Raw genomic sequence first — 14,470 nt, 5'->3', positions numbered from 1 at the left:
CAGAAATTAGACTTTTCTAATTGAAAATTAGACTTTCAATTCTAATTGCTTTCAGTTTTAAGAGAAAATCACATACAGGGAGCTTTTATATACCACATCATGGTTTATGTAAAAGGTTTATAACAAAGGAATAACTCTCCAAAACCATTTCTTATGCCACCTGTATAGATAGTTTTTCCCCTAAATTAGTGTTAAAATTACCCATTTCTGGATATGGCTGTCAAAGAATCAAATGCCCATCTAATACAAGCAAGTAAGAAAAAATTAATTTTTTCCATATTTATTTTAAGACCTGATAATTTTAATTGTTACACCTGATAATGTTTGTTCAGTTTCAAAAGACAAAAGTAGATAATATTTATTAATAGTGACACTCAGCAGTAAAATGTGGAATGCTTTCTCCTCTTACCTAACGTACGTATGTGTGTGTGTGTGTGTGTGTGTGTAAGCGTGTAAGCACAGATGTGGTAACATTTTAAGATGTTTTGATGGCAAGATGCCTGGCACATTCACACACTTGGAGCAAGTAACTTTGGGAAAATATATTGCTCAGAGTTGTCGGAATGGATGTTTCTGGACTTGTTGGATTTCTAATATATGTCACGATGCTCTGTTAGGACATTGGGGTATTTTATTTTGTTTTTTTTTAATTTAGAAACTTTAGAACTATTTAGGAAACTATCTCCAAATGTTCTAGCAGTTAGTCCAATTTACATTCATTTTATTCAAAACTGAAGTGTTTCTATACTTTTTCCTTATCGGGCAGTTAAGAGAGAAGCAGAAGTTAGATACATTTTTTGCTGGGTCACTTCAAGGTTTCATTTTACAAGGAAGGGTAGAGATATTTTGAGAAATTAAAAGATCCGCTGTGAAACTAAAAAAGCTTTGTTCTCTAGTTCTTATTCTACCCAAAATTCTGATTTGAAAATAAATAATAAAATAACCTTTCTAGAAAGTAAAACACAGCTCTGTAAAGTTAATAAGGCCTCATATTTTAAATCCTGTACAAAGCAAACGTGGACTGCGCTGGAGGACAGAGGATCCACTCTCTACACAGAGAGGTGGTTGGAGTTTTTTTCTCCAAGTCCAGTCCCCGGGCATTTTTGGTCTCCGACAAATGCGTTGTCTATACAATGTGAAGGACTTTGAAAGCCGCCACAGCCTGTTTTTCCCTCTCATGTCTGTTCTGCAGTCTCTCAAGCAGTGAGATTTCAGGCAGAGTGTCGTCTTTTCGAGTGTACGTGGGATTTTTCTTTTCTTTGGATACGTGGTCCGTCAGATTTGAAGGTTTGGGTTTGGGGATGGTCTTGGCGTATTCCAGAGCCTAAAAACGTAAAGAGAACATTTTATGTGAAATGGATAGTGAGCTCTGCATTCCTTAAATGAAATCAAGTCTTAGGACATGTTCACTGGTAAAAGGAAGAGACACATTGCTACCATGAGGTGAGAAGATGCAGTTGGGAATGGAGAGCGGATGGGAAATGCGAGTCCTGCTCTCTAATGCACAGTTCCAACAAAGTAAGTTAGCCACGTGAGTATGCAATGGACAAGAGCTGGAAAATGAAACCGAGCTGTGCCTTCGGGTGTTTTCGTTCTAAAACGAGGTTTTATTCAAGTGTTTGAAAATACATTTCTCATGTGTGGGCTCTATTTAGCTTCTAGTGGTCTTCTTAAAACCAAGCCTCTGTTAAGGAGATACTAACAGACCTTTCCATTCAGAGTGGACTTGCTACAGATTGAGACCAAAGATGTCACTGTAGTTGACAAAATTGAGTTTCCACTTATTACATCAACTCTTCTTGTTCCCAGGCTTTTGAAACTCTAGCAGCTATTTATTAGAGGTTGGAAATTACTCTTTTCTTTAGTATGTCTGTAAAAGCCTGGAGACCGGAAAAAGCAGTCTTTTTTTTTTTTTTTTTTTTTAATTTTAAATTTTAAATTTTTTTTAGTGATGTCGGTTCCAAAAGGCACTACAATAAAGATGAGATCACTACATATGATTTCAAAACAGATTTATGTTTTGATATCCATTTTATATTTTACTAAGTTTTTTGATAGCTGAAGCAGGAGTAGTATGTTCAGGTGCTGGAAGGGAAAATCATGTCCGAACTTCTCAGTGTGTGTAGAGGTGACTTCTGTAGGAATTTCTCATTACAGACTTGTCTTGAATCTCTTCATGGAAAAAAATAATGGCTTGGAGAAAATAGAGAAAGTGGCACCATGGAAACTCAATCAAGTGGACTGAGGTCTTCAAGGTCCCAGGGAGAAAGGCAATAAATAGAAAATAGGATGGTCTGTGTGAGAGAACATGAAGTACAAATTCCTAAAAGCACCAAAGGGTCACTTGTCCCTCATGCAAAGGGTCCCATGTTCTTCCTGGGACTGAGATGGAGACTTTGCACTGCGAGGCTCAGTGTCTCCACTGAAAGTACTTAATTCACATCCTGACTTACGGTTGGATGACCTCTGAGAGGGAGAACATTCTGTATTTTATGAAATCATTTTTCATGGCTAGAGGGACCTATGTATTACAGTCCCTTGGGAAAAATGTAGGGGAATGAACTTGAAAGAAACAACAAAGGACTTTTCTTTGACATATGTACCCATGAATGACAAGAAGACACTAATTCTTTAAAATTTAATGGTAGAGAAGGAAATTGATAGGATTTATCAGGATTGCTAGATTCTTCTAAGAAATCGCCTTACTATTCAATTTAAAATGTTTTGAGTATACTTGACACACATGTTACTTTGGCTTCAGGTATACAACTTAGTGATTCACCTTCTGTGTCACACTTTGCTTACCACAAGTGTAGCTACCACTTGTCACCATACAACGTTATCACAGTATCACTGACCATATTCCCTGGGCTATACCATTCATGCCCATGATTTACTCATTCCATCACTGAAAGCCGGTTCTCTCTCTCCCCCCTTCATATGTTTTGCCCATCGCCCACCACCTCCCCTCTGGCCACCATCAATTTGTTCTCTGTATTTATAGATTGGATTCTGCTTGTTTTGTTCATTTTGGTTTTCAGATTCCACATATGAGTGAAATTGTATGGTATTTGTCTTTCTCTGTTCTGACCTATTTCATTTAACGTCATATCCTCTAGGTCCATCCATGTTGCCACAAATGGCACCATTTCCTCTTTCTAAGGCTGTGTGATAAGCTTCTGTGTGTGTGTGTGTGTGTGTGTGTGTGTGTGTACACACACCACATCTTCTCCATTCTTCTAGAGATGGATACTTGGGTTGCCTCCATATCTTGGCTATCATACATTATGCTGCAATAAACATGTGTGTGCATATATCTTTTCAAATTACTATTTTGTATTGTTTACGTAATAATCAATAGTGGAACTATTGGATCATATGGTAATTCTATTCTTGATTTTTTGGGGGACCTCCATACTGTTTGGCTCCATCCTAGTGTGGCTGCACCCACTCACATCCCCACCAACAGTGCACAAGGGTTCTTTCTTTCCTCCATGTCCTCACCAACACTTATTGCCTGTCTTTTTAATTCTAACCATTCTCATCAGGTATAAGGTGATCTCACTGTGGTTTTGATTTGCATTTCCCTGATGATTAGTGATGTTGAGTATCTCTTCTGTCTGCTGGCCTTACTATTCATTTTTATGTGTCAGATTTGAAATACAAGAAGAAAACACATGGAGGACTAAGACCACGATGAACTTCAGGCTACCCTTACAGCGTCATTTGTGTTCGTGTTCTTTGTGTATCAGTGTCTCTGATGGGTAGCCACAAGAAGGGCAGTAGCTTAGACCCCTCCTGGTTTCAGAAAACATGGGAAATTTGTCAAGTGGTGACAAAGGTTTCCTTTTCATTCTACTTGAGAGGCTAACTGCCGTGGTGGGGATTTCTTACCTTCTGCCGAGGGATGGCCGACTGACGTTCAGTTTTCGCTGTTTGTGGTTTTGACAGAATGGATAATGTCTTCATGTTATACTCCTTAACTTGCTTTGCATATTCCTTTTTTTGGATTAATTTCTGCATCTGTTCAGACAAACCATGTTACAACAGTACACAGGTCCTTCTAGATCTCTCTGTTCTCTCTTTAAAAGCGGCACTCCTTTGAGCGAGCTGGCCATGTTGTATTAGCGGCATTGAGGAAATGGGATGACCACACTTAAGGGAACAGCAGTGAGACAGTTAATGTTTCTCCTAGAAACGGTCTGTCTCTGAGGGGGGACATCATTGCCGAAGCACACCCAGTGTTCCCTTAACAGGGTCTAAATCACATTCAGCTCCTTCTTTGTTGCATTTACCCAATTTATTTTCATTTTGGCTTCCAACTTTGAACTATACTCTCTTTTTATGCCTTGAGTGCAACTGTAGTTAAAACACATTAAATGAAGATCTTCTTTCACTAGAGGAAAGGAAATAAAGTGGATGCACTTTTCAGGGGTTGGGAAACTCTTATCCTAAGTGTCTTCTCTGTAGCCACTCTTCAAAATTACCAAGATCACTCTATTGGGAAAGACCAACGACCATATAACACACACATCTCTTTTCATGTGCACGTGGCCCCCTTTTCTGTGCAGGCCTTCAAGACGAACTAAAAGGTGGATACATAAAACAACATTGGCTAGGTAATTTTATCTTATGGTAAAAGGAGTATCTGGGTCTCTATTACTAATGCTATTTCAGAAGGGCCTCTATTCAGAGGGAGACATTTGGATCAGGACTTGGTGTGGGGGTGGGTGGGAGACATTTCTGTACTGTTCTGCTAATACACAAGTGGGCAAATTCAAGCCTACAGAATGCTGTATGTACATCTCACTCACTTTGTCTCTGATAGACTCAAGGTCAGGTCCAAGGCCTCCAAGCTTCCCGTCTCTTTTCTGATAATCTTTCAGCTTGGAGCTCTACAAATACAGAGACAGTTTCTTTTAAGGAATTGTGCCCCACCCGCCGGCCCTGCCATGCTGTCACAGCCACATAAGGAAAGAATGGAAGCCCATGTGGACTGTTGGGAGACGGTACATTTCCTGACAATTCTTTCACTCTAATGGTAGTTATTGATTATAGCGTCTTGGGTAATTTGTGGCTGGTCAAGTAACATGTTTTGACTTTTCCAACTTCTACAACAACAAGAAAATTGGAATTCTGAAAATTATAAATAAAAATTTCCAAGTGAATAAAGAGGTGTTTCATTATTAATATTCTAAACGACATATACATTTACCACTTTACTGCTTTTGCTTTTACTGTCATTGCTAATCTATCTGTTCTTGTACGGTTCACGAAACCAAAGAATTTCCTGGCAAGAGGCAATCTAAATCAGGTAAGCATTGCTTCGAAAGGCGAGTGCTCTAATCATGTCCTAACATTCAAAAGACCGTAACATTTTTTAAACTTAAATTCAATTAATTAAAGTATATTATGAGTTTCGGAGGTCGAGTTCAGTGATCCATCAGTTGTTTGTAACACCCAGTGCTTGTTACTGCCACGTGCCCTCCTTAATACCCATCACCCAGTTACCCCCCGGCCCCCACCTCCTCTCCAGCAACCCTCTGTCTCTTACGGTTTGTCTCCCTCTCCGATTAGGAAAAGGGAGGGTTAAGGGTTAAGAGTCCAAGCAAGAACTGGGGCACCTGGGCCGCTCAATCGGTTAAGTCTCTGACTCTTGATTTCCGTTCAGGTTTGTGAGATCAAGCCCCACATCAGGCTCCACACTCAGTGTGCAGTCTCTCTCTTTTGCCCTCTTCCCTGCTTGTGCATGCACATTTTCTGTCTCTCAAATAAATCTTAAAAAAAAAAAAAAAGTCTAGGCAAGATCTGAGAAATAGCATTTAGTTAATGTGATTTTGGGATAATTTGAAGGGCATAAGTAATCTCATATCAATGTATCAGTGGTTACAAGAATTTGTTCTACTCCCACTGGCCTATAGGCTGACTACGCATAGCTCATACCAGCTAGTTTCTCCCTTGTCCTACCCCACCATAGAGGCTTGGAGACAGGTACTCTTTTCCCCAGATCTGCAGCACTGAGCTCTGGCCGAGGAGGTGTAAATGCAAGTTGGCTTAGCTTTGATTCAGGCTGGTGCAGCCCCTCCCTTTTCTTTTCCTTGCCTTGCATGTAGATATGATAGCTGGAGCTGTAGCAGCAATCTTGTGTCAGGAAAGACATGAGAGAGCCATATAAATATTGGTTCTGATGTTCTGAGCTGTGGACCGCCAGTACTAGTTACCATCTACTTGTGGATTAACTGCAGGTGAGAAGAACGAGCTCATAATTTTGAAGGTGCTTGGAGCCGAAAGGAGTATTGCTAAAATTTCAGTACTTCAGAGAGCCAGAATCCTGTATCTTTTAGGCAACATTTCTATGCTGCAAGGTTTGAGTCCTGCAAATAGAATCTCCCTGATTAGAATGTTCAAAATGTATAGTCAAAATTCTTTCAGTATATCTAATTGTAAAAGATGAGAGAGGCTCTTTTTTTTTTTTTTTTTTAAAGAGGTAGTTGGGCTAAAATCACTGAAAAATATTAAAGTATAGAGGAAAAAAAATTGCTCATAAAAGGCTTTTCAAAACCCTAAATCTCCTTAGAGAAAACAATCACCTGGCAAAACCAGTCCAGCAACTTCCTGCCTTTAACATCTGTCTGTTCATATTTTCAGAAAATGGCCAAGGGCTACAAATTAGATTTTTTTCACTAAGTATCTTAGCATTATGATGTATTTCCCTGTCACTAAATATCTTTCAAAAATGTGACTTTTATACATGACATTCTAAATGTTATTTAAGATGTCCTAGGGATAAGCATTGCTTGTGGGCTACTCTGATGATCACTTTGAGATCTAAACTTAATAAAAGTGGAATTATTGAGACAAAATCACAAACACACTTAAGGTCCTTAATGAGCACTTCCATTAGCAATGGGTAAGAATGCCGTTTTTTGTCCAAACCTTGATTACACTGGGTATGATCACATTTTAAAATCTCCGCTAATGATTAATAGGTGAATGAACTTGGGTATCTTCTACTTGGCAATTGCAAATTTGTTCTTTATCTGGTTCTTTATCTCGGACATGCCATCAGTACCACTGTTTCGCAATCACTAAGTTACTTTATATTTGGCAAAGTAAACCAGTAATGAAAAAGGAGAGAGCCTCACTCATATCCAGGTCATAAATCCAATTTGTCCAAAACGGATAAGAAATGATCAGTGGCCAGAAATCACAGACTTAGCGTGAAGCAGATTAACTTTAATCATTGCACTGACACAAAAGATACAGTGTGAAGCACAAATCATTGCTCCCAGCCGGCGCCCGCCCCCCCCCCCAACCCCACCCTGGGTCTGTTGTCACAGTTCTATCTCCTCGCATAACCAGAATGAACATCTTGGCTATGATAGGAAAACAGCAAAGGGACTAGCATTAAATATTGACACAAAGTAAACAGTGTGGCCCAAGGACAGGCATGAGTACCCCAATGCTACTATCTCCTTTCCAGCATGATCTACTTTTAGCAAAGTGCCCTTTTCTCAAGGGGGAGAGAACATGGTTCCTAACAGAGTTTGTTCTGGGTGACTGGCAATGAAAAATCCTGGATTTACTTAAGTTTGCCTCAAGTAATCTTGATTGGCTCTCAGTGCTGTAATTTCGTTTGATCTCTTTCCATCAAAAGTCTTTTCTAACAGCTTTATTGAAACAGAATTCACACACCACCAAATTCACCCATTTGAAGTTGTACAATTCAGTGGTTTTTTAGTATATTCATCAAGTTGGGCAAACATCGCCACAATCTGATTTTAGAACATTTTCATCACCCTGAAAAGAAACCCCTGTGCCCATTAGCAGCCACTCCTCGGCCCCCCTCTACCGCCAGCCCTAGGCAACCACTAATCTACTTTCTGCCTCTTCAAAAGGTTTTTATAGTAAAATAATCCTCAGAATTTACTTTGATTTAGTTCTTCTTGGCTGTTACAAGACTAAAAGGTCACAATAGCACGCTCCCCCTCCCCCCAAATTAAATCAACAATGCTAGTCCTGTTAGGTCTCTAAACACAGGAGGAAAATAGAGTCCTGTTCTCAACAAGTCCCTGAGGGGGTTCACTGCTAGTCTTTGCATGAGACCTGTCTTAGCTGACCTCCACCATCCCTGGCCCCAGGCTGAGGACTTCAAACCCCAGACCCGCCCCTCCGAACTGGTGTTCTCTGTTGATGGTCCCCTGGGCAGAGGATGGCACCAGACTTTCCTGATGGCACGTTTCTGCCAGTAACTGATCCCACCTCTCAAGCTAGAGGAGTGACTTCTATTGTAAACGTGGGGCGAAGCATACCTGACTAAAAAAAGTCCTGTAAGGACTTGTTTAGACTCTGAAGTGCTGTACCCTGCTGTGGGGGAGACAGCAGGGTTTTTCTCCAGAACATTCCTCAGATGTCTGAGTGTGAGAAAGTTACTCAAAATCAGGGCAACAAAACAATGCCTCTACTACTGGGGAACAGCAAGTGAAGGAAATTTGCTCTGTGGTTGCTAAATTTCATCCCCAAAAACCTCCTCTTTAGAAGCCGTCAAGCAGCAGTACCCAGACGGTCTGTGACAACAAGCACAGGAGTTAATACCTGTAGCTCCGCTGTCCCAGAACTGCTTACGCAGCTGTTTTGTGGCCGGTCCCAACAGATACTTTTATGCTTTTTGTCATCCCTTCTGCTGTGTCTGTCCCTTCCCTCCTGACGTCTGGATTTACCAGCACAGACCGAGGGCCATCTGTATAACAAGAATTAAAAGATTATTCACTAAAATGCTTCTGTTACCTTGAAGCCGCTCCTTTTCCTATGCTTTCTTCCTTTTTCCAGTTGGAGCAGATAGCCTTCGGAATTGCTACGACTCATTTCCTTTTGGTTTCTTTGGCTTCTCTCTGAACTGAGCTGGGATTCACTTTCGACCCTTGACAACAGAGGTGGAAATGTGACGTTGGATGGGGCCCCTTCCTTGGGCTGCACGTCGGTCAGCTGTATTAAGGCTTGCTGGTGCTGCTCCATTATCTGGGTGAGCTGGGAGTCTGGAGAAGCTCTAACAGGCTGGCTGTCCGAGGAAGGGTAGAATTTCCTGACGGGAAAAACATCCCACCAATCTGTTATTAAAAACTGGATACTTAAGACTTTTAGTAGGAACATCTTTATGACTTTGATGTATTCTTCATTCTCCAAATCAAATTAATGACCTTTAGCTTAATCTTTTTAAAAAAATTATTTATTTGAGAGAGAGAATCCAAAGCAGACTGTGCTGCTTTGTGAGATATAGAAATAGAAAAATCTAGAATAGAAAAAGAAAACACCCCTTTGAAAAGTCCCTTGGTGCTATAAAATACCTGGAAATGTTGGATTAAATTTAAACAAATGTCCTTTTGAGTACCTAGATGAATTTGTATGAGGTAGGGAATCTTTGGGACCAAAACCAAAAAAGGAACTGAAAGGAAAGCAGATTTTGGATAAACTGAAGCTATGGCTTGCTTTGTGGGAGTTTTGGACCTATGCGATCAGCTTCTAACACTTCACTCTGGTACAGGATCCGTGAAATCTTGGCCCCATGTTGGCTGGGGCATCAGTTGAGATGCCTGTGTGAAGGCCTTGGAGAGCTAGGTCTTGGATAAGAAGTTGGATTAGTGATTAGCCTAGTAACGAGCCTTGAGACTCAACAAAGCAAGCTGATCTGTCTTGGTCTAGGAATTTCTATACAACAGTATTTGGGGTTCATACTTAGATTCCATGACTAAATGGAAATGTAAGACCAAAAAAATGACATTAAAATGATCTCAGAGGAGGGATGCCTCTGCATATCTGGCAGAAGCAAATATAAAGTTCTCTGGAGGGATCTATTCCTTCTCAAGCCTGCCGAGGCATCTACAGACAGGATGACTAAACTACATTCACAATCCAAAATCCTAGAATCTCTGAGGAGATAATCTACCAGTAGGAGAGTCAGCAGACGCCTACACACACACAAGAAGCAGTGGTAGATTTCTGAGAACTTCTGATAGAATATTAGATAGCATTCTTTTTTTTTTTTAAAGATTTGATTTTATTTATTTGACAGAGATCACAAGTAGGCAGAGAAGCGGGGGAAGGGGGGAGTAGGCCCCCTGCTGAGCAGAGAGCCAGATGTAGGGCTCAATCCCAGGACTCTGGGATCATGACCTGAGCTGAAGGCAGAGGCTTCACCCACTGAGCCACCCAGGCACCCCTAGATAGCATTCTTAAAGCAAGCATGTTTAAAATGATTCAAGACCTGAAAGAAGAAATTAAAACCCCGGGAAACCTATTCTGAAAAAAGAACAGGAAGGTTTTAATCAGAACCAAATAAAAATTATAGACATGAAAAATACTAGGATTGAAACTTACAACTCAGTGGGTACATTGTAGCCGTACTGGCTACAACTGAAGAGAGTTATTGCATTGGGAAACATATGAGAGGAAATTTCTCAGGAGTACACATAGAAAAAAGAAATAGAAAATAAGAAACCGAATTAAAGAGATGTAGAGTCTAGAATAACAGATTTTTAACATACATCTCTTTGGTGTTCCTGGAGGGAAAAGAGGGTAAATAATTTTTCATAAGATTCATGGTATTTCCTTTGCCTATTTCCTAGGGAAATGGATGATAATTGTGTAGAATTTATGAAAGAGATGAATCTCCAGATTTAGGAATCAACAGCAGGATTAAACATTTCATACTTAGACCTAACACAGTGAACTTCAAAATGCCAAGCACAAAGGGAAAAGGTAAAAAAAAATAATTATATTGACAAAAAAACTCTTCATGGAAACTGGGAGATAGAGAAATGTTTTCAAAGAGTTTAACTCTTCACCAGGTTAAACTATATTCAAGATAGAGCATAAAAGAATTTCCAGTAAATTTACTAGTGACTTACTCTTGTTTAAAAAAAAAATTCCAAAGCTATCTACTTCCGGAAGAAAGAATAAAATGGAAGAAAAACTGTGAGGTAAAGACATAAATAAACAGTTAAATTTAAAACATTGTATACAGTGTTAAAGCGAAGTGAATTAAGCCTCGCTGAGGCAAATACTATATGATCCCACTCATAACTGAAATCCAAAAAATAAAAAACAGAATCCGTCCCATAAACCTAGAGAACAAACTGATGGTGGTCAGAGGGGAGGAGGTAGGGAATTGAGAAAAATGGGTGAAGGAGAGGGAGGTGCAGGCTGCTGGTTATGGAATGAGTAACTCATAGGAATAAGTCACAGCATCAGGCACAAAGTCACTGGTATTGTAACTGCAATATAATGGGACAGATGGTAGCTACACTTGTGAACATAGCATATTGTATAAACTTGTCAGATCACTGAGTTGTACACTTAAAACTAAAGGGACTTTGTCAACAATACTCAAATTAGAGAATATTTATTTCCAAATCAGTAGGGGAAAAAGTAACAAAACTCTATTAGTTCAATAGAAGATCTAGATATTTGTATATATAGAGAGCTATAAAAGTATAGAGAAAAATAGGGTGATTGAAAGGACAAATTAACCCCTGGGGATAAAAATATATGTTTATAAAAAATAAAAAAATAATAAAAAAGAAAGGACAAATTAAGGTGGGAGAAATAAATCCAAATATGGTTATCACAATAAATGTAAGTAGCCTAACGTTGGAAATTCATTTGTGATAAAAGCCCTTTGCAAAAGGATTAGGAATAGGAGAAATTTCCTCTCTCCCCTCCCTGTCTTCCAAAAGTATTTTTAATGATATGAATGTTAGAAGCATTCCCTCTAAAGTTGGGGAAAAAAAGACCAGGATCCTTGCTACCTATCACTGTCTCCTCCAGGAAGCTAAATCCGAATTTTAATGCCTCCAAGTACAGCATACAGCCCTGAAATGCCTTTTCATCACTTCAGATATCCAAAATTGTCTCCCTACTTTGAAAGTAAGCCCCTGGAAGGTACCTGTGCATCATACAACTTTCGTTTCTTCTATAGCATTTTAGTGCTGGATTAAGTGCATGGCAGATATGTGATAAAACACATTTGATTAAATGACATCAGGAAAGCTCCCTGGGAGTGATTTTTTTTTTAAATCACTTTTTCTTTTTTTCTGATTATAGAAGGAATATATCTACATTGCAGGGAACTTGAACCAGTCAAAAGTACAAAGATGACATTAGAAATAATCCAGCCTCTCTTGCCAGAAATAACCAGTTTTGACATTTCGGTGCATTTTTCTTTCTTTGTGCATAGTTTTACATAGTAGAGCTCCTACACCTCAGGTGTAAATTTATACCTTATTATTTTCTTTTTTGTAGAAGTGTTTCCTCATAACCGTAATGGTAAATCATGTATATCATGGTTACATGATATTTAAAGCCATAATTTACCCAAATATTTCCTTATTGAGTTATTGTTGTCATTTTGGTGAACAACGGTATTTTTGTGCATACATATTTTTCTATATTTTTGATTATATCCTTAGGATAGGTCAACACAGAGTTAGAGATCGTTTCTTCCAAACATTACTTATAACCCTCAAAATATGAAAAAGATCAAAAGAGCTCGTTTTTTAAATGACTAGTGCCTCTGTCTGCTGCCCCCCCCCCACCTGACCCCGGCTTAACTACAGTGGAAAAACTAGAGGAGACAGAGAAGAAGAAAAATACATTGAAAGTGGACTATTTGAGGCAGAAATCAGAGCCAACTGGGGCACCTGGATGGCTCAGTCTGTTAAGCATCCAACTCTTGGTTTTGGCTCAGGTCACGATCTCAGGGTTGTGAGATCAAGCCCTGCCTTGGGCTCCACGCTCAGTAGGGCGTCTGCCTGAGAGTCTCTTTCTCCCTCTCCCTGTGCCCCTCTCACCTTCCACACTTGCTGCTATCTCTCTCCCCCATAAATAAAATAAATCATAAAAAAAAAAATTCAGAGCCAAGGACCGTGTTAGGTGATGTCTTCCTCTCCCCTGACCATCCCCGTATGTGCCCACCCCCCATTCTCCTCCTCCTGTCTTCAGTAGTCTCTCGTTTCTCCTCTAGAAAAAACACTTGAGAAAAGGGGAGTTCTTACCATAATATTTCTAAGTTCTTGTATTTTGTCTCTGTGTAGATCTGCTTGGATTGCTTCTTATTTTCCCTCGATCCATTAACATTTTTGTTACTAGCAGACTGGGAGCCTTTCTGGCTCAGTGCCACTGGTCTTTCAGTAAGCTCATTAAGGAAGTTCAAGTCCATATTGGAAAGGGTGTTGAGGTGTAGCTGCTGATGTGACGGTCTTTTCTCTTCTCGGCCTCTGTGTCCTCTTTCTTTCTTAACATTCACCAAGTGATTTCCAGTAGAGTTTTTGTATAACACCTTGTCAAAAGCCTGCTGTGGTGCAGCAAATTTATTGGAGGTTGCTTCAGGCTCCTGGCTCCTAAGTGCGCCTGAGTGTTGTAAATCATTGTTAGGCGCATTCATAATTCTGATTGTTTCGTGCTTTACTGAAGTATCAGCAGGCTGATTCTGGTTGTGTTTCTGTCTGGGAGTGCTATGCAGGTTTCTGTGACTGACAGCCAGCTCTTCAGTCACCAGAGGCTTCAGGCCATGCTGACGTTTATGCTGGTTTCGAATCTTGTGCCGGACTGGTTTTCTGGAAGGTTGCTGGCCATTGGTTGTTTCAGAAGATGGACCTCTCGGCACGCTGTTTGATTTTGCACTTTCATTTTGAGACAGTTGTTCCTGGTAATCCTAAAAAGATACCTTTGGTTAATGTAAACTCAGATGATTGGCAGTCTTCACATTTTACTTAGTATTTTTTCAGACCAGGAGTTGAGACTGCTGGGAAGGTGACCACAGATTTGAAAGGAGATAAAGAGTTCAGAAGGTCCTTTCCTAATTTCAGGATATGAGCGTGACTAGCTGAGAAAGTCTTCCTGGCAATTTCAGATTACGAATTTTCTAAAAAGAAGTAGAGAGCTTAGAATGGGCTTGATATTAAAGACAAGTCTTTGACTTCAAATGTAAAATGAAGTGTTACCAAATGGGGGGTTAGGGGGAGGAGATTTACCTCCGCAGGGCTACAAAGAAAGTACAAATCTACATTGAAATATGCAAGTTTATTTCAACTATAAGGTGAACATTTAAAAAAATCTCAACCGGAGAGGACATCAGTGATTTGCTTTACCGAACAAGTACAAGTCAGATACAAGATGCCATTTAGATGATCAGATCTTCTTACTCATATAGGTCAGAAGCTAGAAATGACCTCTTCACCAGATGAAACAAATTAGATTTTATTCAGAGGATTATAAAAGGGTCTGCACTGTGATAGGACATTTGTGAAGCCACAAGGGTTGTTTTGCTTCAATTCCTTAATATAGCCTGTACTTAGGCAATCAAACATCTGGGGGAAATATTTCAATTTCAGAACGGTCTTTATGCTTTTCAAGTCTTATAACAACAAAATGTACTCCTGGTATAATAGATACACTATGTAACTATATTGTGCTA

General features: G+C 39.7%; 1 protein-coding gene across 5 annotated transcripts in view; it reads right to left on the bottom strand.

Moving 5' to 3' along the window:
- Positions 1 to 264: 264 nt before the first annotated feature.
- JHY (junctional cadherin complex regulator) overlaps positions 265 to 14,470 on the bottom strand; it is a 53,416-nt gene continuing 39,210 nt past the window's right edge. For 3 of the 5 annotated variants that reach the window (XM_082683703.1, XM_082683706.1, XM_082683704.1), the window contains 5 exons: positions 13,050 to 13,708; positions 8,788 to 9,082; positions 4,815 to 4,895; positions 3,895 to 4,023; positions 265 to 1,324 (listed from right to left, as the gene is read on the bottom strand). In XM_082683703.1, coding sequence (XP_082539829.1) covers positions 1,127 to 1,324; positions 3,895 to 4,023; positions 4,815 to 4,895; positions 8,788 to 9,082; positions 13,050 to 13,708 — 1,362 coding nt within the window. In that variant the 3' untranslated portion in view covers positions 265 to 1,126. The other 2 variants (XM_082683705.1, XM_082683707.1) reach the window with 2 other exon arrangements.

The sequence above is a fragment of the Mustela nivalis genome, assembly GCF_964662115.1.
Source record: "Mustela nivalis genome assembly, chromosome: 9".
NCBI classification, from domain to species: Eukaryota; Metazoa; Chordata; class Mammalia; order Carnivora; family Mustelidae; genus Mustela; species Mustela nivalis.
This window is presented reverse-complemented; position numbering and strand designations above follow the sequence as displayed.